Genomic DNA, 12,773 nt, shown 5'->3' with positions numbered 1-12,773 from the left:
CTCCACACACCCGCGTCTCTTCCCCGTCACTCAGCCCAGGTTCGCCCGTTGATTGGCCGAGGTTGGGGCCCGCGGCAAGCGGGAGGGGCGAAGGGCATCCTCCCCGATTGGCCCGCAAGCGGCGGCGCTGGTCACGTGGGGGGCGACGTTTCGCGCCAATTTCGGTTGGTCGGCCGCAGTCCGCCGCGCGGACGTTTTTTTGCTGGCCGGAGAGCGAGAGCTCGGAGCCCGCCAATTGCTGCCGTACGGTTCTCGGCGGCAATGGCACTTAAGGACTACGTGCTCGAGAAAGGTGAGGGTCTGCGAGTGTAGGAGGGGCGTTCTGCGCGGGAAGCTTCCTGGGCGACACCTGTTGGTGTGGGCTGGAGTCCCGGGGAACCGGGCTCTCGGCGCGCGAGGCTGGAGTCAGGATAAGGAGGTGGCGGAGTAGAGGCGCACGGTGCCTGGGATGCGCACGGGCCGCCGAGGCCGGGGGAGAGGTGGTGATCGTGTCCAGGAAAAGAGAGAGAGTCGTGGCGGGGCGGTGCGGACACCCGAGCTGGAGGCTCCAGAGGGAAGGGTCGCGTCTAGGAGAGAGCAGGCCCTCAGGGGTCTATCTACCCAACACCCCCCAGTCCCGCTTTTCTCCGCGCGCTTAGGCACTCCCAGCGCCCCGCGACGCGCCGAAGCCCGGGGTGGGGTGGGGCGGGCGGTCCCGGGCCGCTGCGCGCGGGGATTGGGCCGCGTTAGGTCCACCTCCTAGCGGAAGTGGAGGCGGGCGGAAGTTGCGCGAAGCTGCTGGAGGGAGTGTCGTGTGTAAACAGTGTCCTTCCGCGCGGTGGCATCGGAGAGAGCGACCGAGGGTGGGGGCGTGCCTGGAATTGGAGGGGTTTCTGCGGCGGCCGAGGGATGAAGTGGTGGGGTGGGGCAGGGTGGCCCTCGACGGGCCGGCCAATCGCCGGACGGGCTCCCGCCTCGGGCGGAGGAATCCCGGGCTGTGAGGCGGCGGCGGCATCTGGGCCCATGTGCTTCTTTGTTTACTAAGAGCGGAAGCAGTGGCGGGAGAGGGGGTGGGGCGGAGGACGGGCCTGGTGGCGGAGATTCCCGGGAGAGCAACAATTTAAGGGACCGAAAGAAAGGGGGGATAAAGCACGTAGAAGGAAAGCTGAGAACCGTGAGACTCCAGTGTGTTGCCGGGTATGTGAGGCCCTTAGAAATGAGTGCTGAGATTTCTAATTAAGGCAGAGTGGAATTCCCCTGGGAGGAAGCTTATTGGGTAATACTCTAAACTGCTAGGGGCCACTTATTCTTCCTTAGGTCAAAACAGACTTGCGAGAAGGAGTTTTGCTTTGTTTGGGAGAATTACGTAGGCCTATTTGAATGTTCATTTAATTTGTTTGGAGATTTCACTTTAAATAAAAGTAAGGCTTTTAGATCTCTATCAGGGGTTTGCAGTAAGGTATATGAAGAAAATTCCATCTTTATTTTCTTTTCTTACAGAAAAAGTGAAGAAGTTCTTACAAGAGTTTTACCAGGATGAAGAATCTGGCAAGAAGCAGTTCAAGTATGGGAACCAGTTGGTGAGTCTATGGTTAGGTAGAGAGAATGGGGTGGTGACTTGAGCTCTAAGGCCTGGCTTATTTTAGCAGGTATGTTTTTCTGGAAGTGATGAATTTAGCACCATAACTATACTTGTGTATCACTGTGCTGTGTCTGTGCTCAGTCTGATTCTTTGCAACCCCGTGACTGTAGCCTACCAGGCTCCTCTGTCCATGGAATTTTCCAGGCAAGAATGCTGGAGCGGGTTGCCATTTCCTTCCCCAGGGAATCTTCCTGACCCAGGGATTAAACCCATGTCTCTTGTGTTTCCTGTACTGGCAGGCAAATTCTTTGCCACTGTGCCACCTGGGAGAAAACGATGTGAGACTCAACAGGACTCAGTTTCAGCTCCCTCAATCCCTGAAAACACCTTAATTATTGCGAACGTAGTGATACACACCTTTCTCCCCTGTGGAGCCTGGGTCCTGTGTGCTGAGCTCGTAGTGACCGGTTTTTGCTTGTGAACACTGGTGAGGTAAACTTGGTTCTGCTGCTTTCTCTTTCTCACCCCAGGTTCGACTGGCTCATCGGGAGCAAGTGGCCATGTACGTAGACCTAGATGATGTTGCTGAGGATGACCCTGAGCTGGTGGACTCAATTTGTGAGAACACCAAGCGGTATGCCAGGCTCTTTGCTGATGCTATTCAAGAGCTGCTGCCTCAATATAAGGAGAGGGAGGTGAGAAAAATGCAGGGCACACAACTTAGGTTTGTGTCGAAAAACCTGAGTGCTGATGCTTCCGAGCTGACCCAAAGGGGTCAGTGGTTTCTGCCGAACACTTTTACGTTCTATCCTTTCACCATCCTGCTGCTCACTTTTCCTGTTTTTCTTTATTTTCCTTTAGGTAGTAAATAAAGATGTCCTTGATGTTTACATTGAGCACCGGCTAATGATGGAGCAGCGGAGCCGCGACCCGGGGGCAGCCCGAAGCCCTCAAAACCAGTACCCTCCTGAGCTCATGCGCAGATTGTGAGTGGCCACGGTGGGGACAGGCGCGGGGTTCAGGTCCCCAGACCCTTGCTAATGACCACTTTCTCCCTTAGTGAGCTGTATTTTCAAGGACCGAGCAGTAACAAGCCTCGTGTGATCCGGGAGGTACGGGCTGACTCTGTGGGGAAACTAGTAACAGTGCGTGGAATTGTCACTCGTGTCTCTGAAGTCAAACCAAGGATGGTCGTGGCCACTTACACTTGCGACCAGTGCGGGGCAGAAACCTACCAGCCGGTATGTATGGAGCAGAGAACGGGAACACGCTTAATTCTGTGAGGATGAATTTTGTCTCCTGATGTTCATCTGGTGTTTTTTCTGTTTACTGTAAAACACACCTGTATGGTCGCTTTTTGGTTTCTTTATACTACCACGTGGTCTTTCCATCCAGTCTGTTTTCTTTGTGTCTGTCGACGTGTACCTGGCACGGCTTAAGACATTCTCAAACGTTTCGTGGTCTCTGTCGAAGGAGAGACGTGATTCCAGTGACTGAGGGGCTCCTTTCCTTATGACTTCCTTTGGTGCTTCCTTTTCCCTCTAGATTCAGTCTCCTACTTTCATGCCTCTGATCATGTGCCCGAGCCAGGAGTGCCAGACAAACCGCTCAGGAGGCCGACTGTACCTCCAGACTCGTGGCTCCAAATTCATCAAATTCCAGGAGATGAAGATGCAGGAACATGTGAGTTTGGGGTATGAGGTCCAGGGCCCAGGGATGTTTGAGGTTGGGAGTTCACTCAACTCTGGTAGTCACTTGTGAAGTAGAGGGAAGAAAGGAGAACGGAGAGAGGAGCTGATGCAGAGAAGTTGCAGGGAGTAGGAGGTAGGCTTCTCTGGAACTTTGTGACTGAGTTGGGATGTGGTAAAGGAGAGCTCAGCTTCCCTCTGTCAGTGTGTGTGGGGCCAAGCAGGCCAGGGAGTGGCAGAGTGGTGTGCGCTGGAGGGGAGGTTAGTCCTCTGGCCTCAAGCGCCTTTCTTCCCTAGAGCGACCAAGTGCCTGTGGGAAACATCCCTCGCAGCATCACAGTGCTGGTAGAAGGAGAGAACACAAGGATCGCCCAGCCTGGGGACCACGTCAGCGTTACCGGCATCTTCCTGCCAATCCTGCGCACTGGGTTCCGACAGATGGTCCAGGTGAGAAAGGGAGTTTAAGAGGAGGAAGTGGTGGTCCCCGTCCTCCTTATCCCCTCCCTTTTACCAGCCCCACAGGAAAAAAGTGTCAATAGCAGAACACCAGGCAGAACAGAACCAAAGGGTTTGTCAGGAACTCCAGAGGGAATCGTGTGGCTGGGCAGGTAGAGAATTTCATTCACGCCCTGGCATTTTCCTCCAAGGGTTTACTCTCGGAAACTTACCTGGAAGCTCATCGGATTGTGAAGATGAATAAGAGTGAGGAGGATGAGTCTGGGGCTGGAGAGCTGAGCAGGGAGGAGCTGAGGCAAATCGCAGGTGAGTGGTCGGCGGGAAGATAAATGTGAGTATCCAAGCAGTTCTTTCCCCTGGAAAACACTCTTGAGTCTTTGCTTTCCCACAGAGGAGGATTTCTATGAGAAGCTGGCGGCCTCCATTGCCCCAGAGATCTATGGGCACGAAGACGTGAAGAAGGCACTGCTGCTCCTGCTGGTGGGCGGGGTGGACCAGTCTCCTCGAGGCATGAAAATCAGGGGTGAGTGGAGGCGTCCGGGAAGAAAGGATGCTGGACCAGGGTCCCGTCGGCCACAGAATAAAAGCCGGCATTGATTCATGGGCACAGGGTGGGATTAGAAACAGGGCAGACAGACCTCAATAGTCCTTTTCTCTGTGTGCAGACAACCTGCATCGAGGGAACAGTCACTCAGGGGCTTCCTTCCCTTCCTCCAGGCAACATCAACATCTGCCTGATGGGGGACCCTGGTGTGGCCAAGTCTCAGCTCCTGTCTTACATTGACCGCCTGGCCCCCCGCAGTGAGTATCAGATCCTGGGAGAGGCAAACTTAGGACAGGAGGAGGACTGCCAGGCTTCCATGTGGGAGGGTCAGGGAATGGAGATGGGTGTGGTGTCATCACCCCCAGACTTGCCACTGCCTCGGGACGGCCCGGCTGGGTCAGTAGAGCAGTTCAGCACAGGCCTCGCCTCACTGGCCCCGTTCCCTCTGCCCTGCTGTCACTCCCTTGTTCTCCATTTCCCTAAACACGCCTGTGCGTGTCTGTCTTCTTGACCCTTCTCTGCAGGCCAGTACACGACAGGCCGCGGCTCCTCTGGGGTAGGCCTCACAGCAGCTGTGCTAAGAGACTCAGTGAGTGGCGAGCTGACCTTAGAGGGCGGAGCCCTGGTGCTGGCGGACCAGGGAGTGTGCTGCATTGACGAGTTTGACAAGATGGCGGAGGCTGACCGCACGGCCATCCATGAGGTCATGGAGCAGCAAACCATCTCCATTGCCAAGGCGGGCATTCTCACGACGCTCAATGCCCGCTGCTCCATCCTGGCTGCCGCCAACCCTGCCTACGGACGCTACAACCCTCGCCGCAGTCTGGAACAAAATATACAGCTTCCTGCGGCATTGCTTTCCCGATTTGATCTCCTCTGGCTGATCCAGGACCGGCCTGACCGAGACAATGACCTGAGGTGACCGCAGCTCTGCACTTGGGGAGACACCCCCTGTAGCGGGTAGGGAGAGAAACTGGAAAACCCGTTATTGTCTTCTTAGGGAAACGCCAGAACCTTCCCCTTATACAGCAGGGGTTCTCCACAGTTCTTGGAGGGGGTCAGAGTTGAAGTGCCGACGACGCTTGACTGACCAGTCTGTGGGGTGGAGCGCTGAGGGGGCACCAAGGTAGAGCACTCCTGTTGCCTCCCCACCCAGGTTGGCCCAGCACATCACCTACGTGCACCAGCACAGCCGGCAGCCCCCTGCCCAGTTTGAGCCTTTGGACATGAAACTGATGAGGTAGGAGTGCCGGCAGGGCTGGCGCACTCCCCCGGGCAACTCGGCCTCTGTGCTTCTCTTGAAAAGCCTTCACCGCTCCCCCTCCTCCTGGTGTCCTGGGTCTGAGAACAGAGAGTCTTGGTTCCCCTGGGCTGGCCATAGGAGACCACGGCAGAGAAACTGCCTTCACTCGCCTCCACCCCCTACCTGTCTCAGGGTTACTAACCCAGGTGCAGATTTTGGCAAAGCTGGCTTTTGCTGCTTGGGTACCTGACAGCACTGCTCTCTCCGAGGAGTCTGTCCAGGGACTCCCAGGGATTCCTAATGTTGTTTTTCCTTTTGAGCTGTTCTCATGAACTAACAAAACCATCTCTTAAGACAGATGGATTTGTCTCAATCTTGCAAAGGCCATTTTTGTTTTTTTAGTTGGGGATAACTTGAAATGTTGATGGATTTCTCCAAATGCAGCATATTTAAGCGTAATCATCCAATAATTGTTGTTTCCTACTTTAAAGTGCCCTCCCCTCCAGTTTCTTTACTCCATTTTCCAATTCTTAATGCAGAACAAAAACGCTGTCCACCTCTTGTGCTTTCCCACAGGCGGTACATAGCTATGTGCCGGGAGAAGCAGCCCGCGGTGCCAGAGTCTCTGGCCGACTACATCACAGCGGCGTACGTGGAGATGAGGCGAGAGGCTTGGGCCAATAAGGACGCCACCTACACCTCGGCCCGGACTCTGCTGGCTATCCTGAGACTGTCCACCGCTCTGGTGAGTGCCAGTCTGTGTGCTGGAGGATGGTCCATTTGGGCTCTGCCGAGCAGCCTGCCCGCCTGTTGTCACGCTGCTGCCTCCCTCCTGCTCAGGCCCTGCCGGGGCTAAAGTGCTGACAGTGCAGATAGTGGTCCTCTGTGTGCTACCGCACTGTGGGTACTTGCTGCCCCAGCAGGGCATACCCAGCGCCCCAGGAGAGAGGCTTCTCCCTGCTTCTCAGATCTTGCTGAGGGGTGGGCAGGTTAACCTTGCTCCGGTGTCGGGAACCTTCATTTCTGTCCTTATGCCTTGGACCATCGTCCTGGGGGCTCCAAAGTGCTGTTCGTGCAGGTAGTGTGATCACCTGACCTACTGCTGAGCCAGCACTTCCCGAGCCCCAGGGACACTACCCCTCTGCCAGTTGCCTTCTTGGCTGAGCGCCCCAAGCTCCATCTCTCATGGTGGGGAGCCCAGTGGAATTCAGAAGGGTCTGGTCTCCCTCACAGGACAGCTGAACACCGGGACTGGCCAGTGTTGAGAGGCGGAGACTTGGGCAATTGCTGGACGCTGCCCCGGGCATTGCACTTGTCTCGGTCTGACAGTGCCGGCCCCACACTGCGGATGCCTGGTGGGCGGGGAGGGGCCACTACTCCTTTGTGAGTAGGAACACTCAGGTGCCCAGCCTTAAAGCTGGAGCAGGGTGGGGGGGCCCTCCCTGACTTTGTTCCACCCACCTCCTTCCGTGCCCACCTCTCCCTGCCTTCCCCTTAGGCACGTCTGCGAATGGTGGACACCGTGGAGAAGGAAGACGTGAATGAAGCCATACGGCTGATGGAGATGTCCAAGGACTCACTGCTGGGTGACAAAGGGCAGACAGCTAGGTGAGTGGCTTAGCAGGGGGTGGCCGGAGGCACCTTGACGGTCCTGAGCAGGAAACTCATCCTGCGGCTTCTGCACCCCTGGGTCTGTGGTGCTGGCCTCAAAGTTCTAACCCTGACCATACATCACGCTTGTCCGTCCAGGACCCAGAGACCAGCAGATGTGATATTTGCCACTGTCCGTGAGTTGGTCTCAGAGGGCCGAAGTGTCCGGTTTTCTGAGGCAGAGCAGCGCTGCATCTCTCGTGGCTTCACACCTGCTCAGTTCCAGGCGGCCCTGGACGAGTATGAGGAGCTCAACGTCTGGCAGGTCAACACTGCCCGGACACGGATCACTTTTGTGTGAGTCCAGTTGCTCGGACACTGGATCTGCTCTGCATATTGTCCTACCCCGTTTCCTTCGATGGTCTGACAGTGCTCTTAAGGGGAAAGGAAGGTCCCCTTTTCTGCCCAAGCTGCACTTGTTTTACTCATTATTTTTCCTAATAAAGTGTGTGTCCATTTGCTGCTTCTGTTAGAACAGGATTTTGAGTTTTCTGGATTCTTGTCTTTTCCTTTTATGCTTACCTTATTGCAGCCATTCAATAAATCTGAGGGGCCTTCCTGCTCTGCCTGCCAAAGCACTGATATACCGGACTACACTGGTCTCCTCTCACGCCCACCTCCAGTTAGTCTCAAAGTACCAGTACTCCTGCCTCCTGAGCATCCGGCAGGTATTTCATCCTGAGCGCTGGATGCTGCAGTAACAAGCCCCTCCCCCTCAGCTATCCGCAGCGCCCACAGGAGAGAACAGAGCCACCAGACGGGGTGCTGGGGGGCTGCTCCCCTTTATTAGTGACAGGTTTCTCTCAAGGGAGTGTATGTAGCCCCCCTCCCCTTGATGGCTGTCTGACCCCTGTACATCAGAAAAAGAGCCCCCGCATCCGCCTGCCGATGCCTTGCCGGTCGTAGAGGACATTGAACTTGTTCACGAACTGGTTCATGGTGTTGCACGTCTTGGTGATGGTGCCAAGGTAGGCCATGAGCCCCACGTCATTGCATTGCTGGAGGGCACAGAAAAAAACAGTCCCCAGGAGCTCTGGGTCCCCTGCCACGTGCGTGCACAGGAACAGGAGCTGGTCCGCACGCAGAAGACCACGTGAGCCCCGCCTCCCCATCCTGGGCTGTAAACTTACATCGTAAAAGTCTGTCTTGAACTTGTCTGTGCTGAGCACTGGGAGGCAGTGACACAGAGCATAGGCCTCGCGCAGGATCTCATGGTTAAAGGGGACCTCTCCTGAAGGCATAAGAAGCTGCATTAATGTGGATGCTGTCCCTCCCCAGGAGGGAGAGCAAAAGTGCTTCAGGAACCGGGGAGGTGCCTGTCCTACCTGCCTCAGAGGCCTTGACGTACTCCAAGATGAGCTTGACGCGGCTGTGCAGCATCTTGATGGCGCTGTGCTGTGCGATGAGGTGTTCAGCCACTGGAGGGGTGGTCAGGCCGAGGTTGAGAAGGTGTGTGGCCACACCTTCCCCCCCACTTCTAAGGAAGCCCCTGCAGCCACCCTTACCAGTGGAGTTCTCTCCACTGCCTGTTGCTGTCATTCGGGCCACGTGGTCCACGCCAATGCGTTCAGCTTCCTCTGTAGCCAGAGTGTAGGTCAGCTCAGCAAACAGCATGGTGGCCTACGGGCACACAAAGTCAAAAGCAGGAAACCCCAGGGGCAGGCTGTGTGGGTGAAGGGTAGGGCACTACCTACCTCTCCATTGATTATATCTATGACTGACTCAAAAACGCTGACAGGAAGCTGTGAAGAAGTGATGAGAGAACAGCTCTTAACATCAGACATCTGAACCTATACTAAGCACCAAAACTGGACTTGGCCCTTTCACATTGCAGTTTAAGGGTTAAATCATTCAAGTCTCACAGATGGTAAACTGCAAAAATGAGATTCAACAAGAGATGTCATACAGTAAAAGCAGGGGCAGAGAGACAGGCAGGGCAAAGTGGGCACAGGGTCACTGTACTCACGTCTGTGTGCTTGGTCATAGGATTCAACTTCAGAAACAGAGGGCTCTCAATGATCTCGCACACCTGGAAGGGAGGATGCACACACGTCAGGGCCCATCTTCCTTCCCCTCATCCTCTCATCTCCACCCCAATATGTACCTGCGTGAACGTGTATACCTGCTTATGGACGTGAATGTCGGAGGGGTCAGGCGGCCCCCCTGTGGTATACCAACCCAGAAACTCCAGCTCCTTGAACACCTGTTTAACTAGAGAGAAAGGGGCCAGGACACACAGTTTATCTTTAAATCATCCTTCTTTAATTTGAAACTCCTGATGTATTTTTACCAGCTTCTCCCCTTCCCATCCTGGCTCCGCGTAAAACAACTAATCTCTTCTGTCTTTTCCCACTCCTTGCTTTCTTTGCGGGAACAACCCATATGTGTTTTATTTCTAAGGTCTCTTCAGCTACTCTCCATTTTTCCTCTACTCTGGTGCTATTTCTCTGTTTATTTTTTCCCCAACCCTCTCCATCTTCCCCATTCTTTTTTTCCCCACTCCCACTCTTCTCTCCCACGTCTGTTCCCCTCTCACACTGCTCCTCCTTGGTGTAATAATATTCCTTGTCAATGATAATCTTCTCTTCCACGGTGTGGGACAGCAGTTCAAAGGAGTTCATCACCTCAATATTTCGGCCCTCCTGCTTCCCGATCAGAGCCCCAATCACTGGAGGAGAAAAGAACACATAAGAGATGAGGCTGAGGAATCCTCAAGGACTTCCCTGGTGGCTCAAATGGTAAAGAATCCGCCTGCAATGCAGGAGACCTGGGTTCGATCCCTGGGTAAGGAAGATTCCCCTGGAGAAGGGAATGGCAACCCACTCCAGCATTCTTGCCTGGAGAATTCCAAGGACAGAGGAGCCTGGCGGGCTACAGTCCATGGTGTCACAAAGAGTCGGACAAGACAGCGACCAACACTTTAAAGGAATCCTCAAACTCCTCTAATAACACCCTGAGGGTCTGAGGTCACGTGAACCAAGTACTAGAGAAATGATGATTTGCGGAGAAGGAATTGGCTTCAGCAAAGGAAGGAGAAAGGACCACTAATCTGGGGGGAGGTGGCTGGAGAATGACGCCGAACACTCACCCTGCATAGGCCGCCCCTCCTGCGAGCGCATGCGAATCCAATGGTCTGAGATGTTGAGAATGACGAGGGGATGAAGAGCGACTGAAACGCTGCCAGTCACTCCGGAGGCCATCACGCTGGGGACGACTAAGGAGGGGAAAGAGCGGGTGAGAGTCCAGGCCCCACGTTCCTCCCGGGAGTCGGGAACGGGAGACGGCAGAGTCGGGCCATCCATCCCTCCCGTAAGTTAACCCAGGGAGCTCGCTGCCGACTCGCCATCCCCGACTGCTCCCGGGACTCTAAGAAGGCCTCGACGGGCCCGCCAGGAGGTCTCCAGAAGCCGCCCCCGCACGGCCCGTTACCTGCAGCATCCACCTCCATCCCGCTGCTCCCTCCAGTCCCGTTCGCCGCTGCCGCCGTCGCCGCCATTTCCCCCGCGCCCGCCAGCGTCGGCCCCGCCCCCCTCCCTCCCGGCTTCCGTAGGCTGAGGCGCATGCGCGTTGTCGCCGAGGCGCGCGCCTGCCCGGACCCTGGGCCACGCCGGGCCGTTCCTACTTGGCCTTGCAGGGACGTTTCGGGCGGGCCCGGGGCAGGGAGATCCGGCAGGTGTTGTAGCCCCTTTTCGCCTGCAACTGACCGTGAACAAACTACCCAACCCCACCCTGATCGTCCTCGTCAGTAAAACTGGGAGAAGGCCGCCTAGTTCCTAAGGTTGTTGCAGAATGAATGAAACGTCATTTTGCTGCGCTCGGAATTAAACCCAAATCCCTTATCACGGCCTGCAGGGCTCTGCAAGATTCGGGCCCTGCCGACCAGCTGGCCATGGCCTCTACTTTGCTGCTCCTTGGTTCCCGTGCTTCAGCCACACTGGCCCTCACTTCTGTTCCTTTCACACGCCTCACTCACACTTACCTAAGGGCTATTGTCACCTTCATCACTGTAACACCGGTGACCAAATCCGTACCTGACACAGGGGCACCTAAATGATATTTGAGTGAATGCTTTGCAGTGGAGCCTGGTCTTGAGTGAAGCTGTCTACACGGCTTATCTTTTCTTCTTTCTGTTAACACCCCCAGCGTTTTCTAACCCCTCTCAACTTCCCTCTACCTTCCATCTCCGTCTTACCAAACTTAACTTTGGCAAACCTGGCCAATCCAGACCTCTCCCCACCCCTGCACCCAAGCAAGTTGGGTACACTGCCGTTAGCCCATCTCCCATCTCATTGCCCCTACAACCTAGCTGAGTCTTTCAGTGTGTGTTTGCACTGCACCCAAAGTGTTACCTCACACAGAGCAGGTGTGGAGTCACTTCAGTCGTGTCCGACTCTTTGTGACCCATGGATTGTAGCCAACCAGGCTTCTCTGTCCATGGGATTTCCCAGGCAAGAGTACTGGAGTGGGTTGCCATTTCCTTCTCCAAGCCATCTTCCCGACCCAGGGATTGAACCTGGGTCTTCTGCATTGCAGGCAGATTCTTTACCATCTGAAGCACAAGTGAAGCCCAGAGAACAGGTAGAGGCCTCTATCTTGACCGTATGGAGCCTACTGGTGCCCACACCAGCAGATCCCAGGAGATGTTTTCTGTGAATTAAGCAATCCCTCCTAAACCGCTCCTAACCACTGTTTCTAGTTCTATAGTTATCTGAACAATGTTTTGAAAGCATTTGAAACAACAAAAAGACAAGAATTCTATAAAGATTGAAATAGCAATGCAAACTAGCAAATTTAACAGCAGAATAATTTTTTTATTTTCCCCAGCCTTCAGTCCAGCTAGGAAGCCTTATACTCCAGAGCAACTGCCTACTGTTTAAAAGAGGTATATATTTCTGACCTCATTTTTCCTAAGAGTCAATCAATCATGTCCAACTCTTTGAGACCCCATGGACTGTAACCTGCCAGGCTCCTCTGTTCATGTAATTCTTTAGGCAAGAATACTGGAGTGGATTGCCATTTCTTTCTCCAAGGGATATTCCCAACCCAGGGATCGAACCTGGGTCTCCCACATTGCAGGCAGATTCTTTACGATCTGAGCCACAAGGAAACCCCAGAGAACAGGTAAGACCTGTATCTTGACCCTGTGGAGCCTACTGGTGCCCAGAACCAGCAGATCCCAGGAGATTTTTTGTGATAAGGGTGACTTCCGTGAATTAAGCAATCACTCCTAAGTGGAGCCTGGATGAAGAGAAGTTAAAAGGCCAGCAGCCCTCAAAGGAAGGGAACTGAAAAATCCTGCAGGAAGAGAGGTCTTCTGGCCAAAGGGAAGATAAGAAAGAGTCTCTTTCATTCTGATACCCAGTGAGTGACAAATTTCCCAGCCAAGTGAGAGGGTTATGGAAGAACTTCACTTCTCTACATATGCCTCATTTAGGAAAAATGAGGTCAGAAATATGTATCTTAAATAGTAGGCAGCTACTCAGGAGTATAAGGCTTCTCAGATGGACTGAAGGCTGGAAAAAAAAAAAAGATTTTACTGATGTTAAATTTGCTAGTTTGCATTGCTATTTCTACACTTGATCTTAGCCAAAAGGCCGAGAGAAGCGATGCATTGCTATTTCAGTCTTTACA

The 12,773-nt window shown here is 54.3% G+C and overlaps 2 protein-coding genes across 4 annotated transcripts; one reads left to right on the top strand and one right to left on the bottom strand.

Moving 5' to 3' along the window:
- Window positions 1–135: 135 nt before the first annotated feature.
- On the top strand, window positions 136–7,622 carry MCM7 (minichromosome maintenance complex component 7). 3 transcript variants are annotated; one of them, XM_055410212.2, is made up of 15 exons: window positions 136–292; window positions 1,480–1,559; window positions 2,092–2,256; window positions 2,423–2,547; window positions 2,622–2,802; window positions 3,107–3,244; window positions 3,547–3,696; window positions 3,897–4,011; window positions 4,097–4,228; window positions 4,423–4,506; window positions 4,774–5,167; window positions 5,406–5,489; window positions 6,069–6,237; window positions 6,991–7,100; window positions 7,242–7,622. In XM_055410212.2, exons 1-15 carry the CDS (start codon window positions 262–264, stop codon window positions 7,441–7,443), a joined length of 2,160 nt encoding a protein of 719 aa, XP_055266187.1. In that variant the 5' UTR covers window positions 136–261; the 3' UTR covers window positions 7,444–7,622. The 3 variants fall into 3 exon arrangements, with proteins under 3 accessions (XP_055266187.1, XP_055266189.1, XP_055266188.1); XM_055410214.2 differs by lacking the exon at window positions 136–292 and adding an exon at window positions 800–842; XM_055410213.2 differs by lacking the exon at window positions 136–292 and adding an exon at window positions 1,026–1,176.
- A 283-nt stretch (window positions 7,623–7,905) lies between these two features.
- On the bottom strand, window positions 7,906–10,671 carry COPS6 (COP9 signalosome subunit 6). The gene is made up of 10 exons (XM_055410218.2): window positions 10,572–10,671; window positions 10,231–10,356; window positions 9,679–9,810; window positions 9,265–9,353; window positions 9,109–9,171; window positions 8,837–8,884; window positions 8,648–8,762; window positions 8,468–8,560; window positions 8,273–8,373; window positions 7,906–8,140 (listed from the first exon to the last, which is right to left on the bottom strand). The coding sequence occupies exons 1-10, from the start codon at window positions 10,636–10,638 to the stop codon at window positions 8,000–8,002; spliced, it is 975 nt and encodes a 324-aa protein (XP_055266193.1). The 5' UTR covers window positions 10,639–10,671; the 3' UTR covers window positions 7,906–7,999.
- Between the last annotated feature and the right edge of the window lie 2,102 nt (window positions 10,672–12,773).

The sequence above is a fragment of the Moschus berezovskii genome, chromosome 27 (assembly GCF_049115385.1).
Source record: "Moschus berezovskii isolate FMDL1 chromosome 27, NW_MosBer_1.0, whole genome shotgun sequence".
In the NCBI taxonomy this organism is placed as follows: domain Eukaryota; kingdom Metazoa; phylum Chordata; class Mammalia; order Artiodactyla; family Moschidae; genus Moschus; species Moschus berezovskii.
This window is presented reverse-complemented; position numbering and strand designations above follow the sequence as displayed.

Excerpts from the sequence above, each read along its gene's own strand:
- MCM7 (XM_055410212.2), top strand. The coding sequence starts at position 262 with ATGGCACTTAAGGACTACGTGCTCGAGAAAG. Across the intron at positions 4,229-4,422 it reads TCGAGGCATGAAAATCAGGG|GCAACATCAACATCTGCCTG; the intron begins GTGAGTGGAGGC and ends CCCTTCCTCCAG. Across the intron at positions 5,490-6,068 it reads TTGGACATGAAACTGATGAG|GCGGTACATAGCTATGTGCC; the intron begins GTAGGAGTGCCG and ends GCTTTCCCACAG.
- COPS6 (XM_055410218.2), bottom strand. The coding sequence starts at position 10,638 with ATGGCGGCGACGGCGGCAGCGGCGAACGGGACTGGAGGGAGCAGCGGG. Across the intron at positions 10,357-10,571 it reads GATGGAGGTGGATGCTGCAG|TCGTCCCCAGCGTGATGGCC; the intron begins GTAACGGGCCGT and ends TCCCCTCCTTAG. Across the intron at positions 8,763-8,836 it reads TAGATATAATCAATGGAGAG|GCCACCATGCTGTTTGCTGA; the intron begins GTAGGTAGTGCC and ends GTGTGCCCGTAG.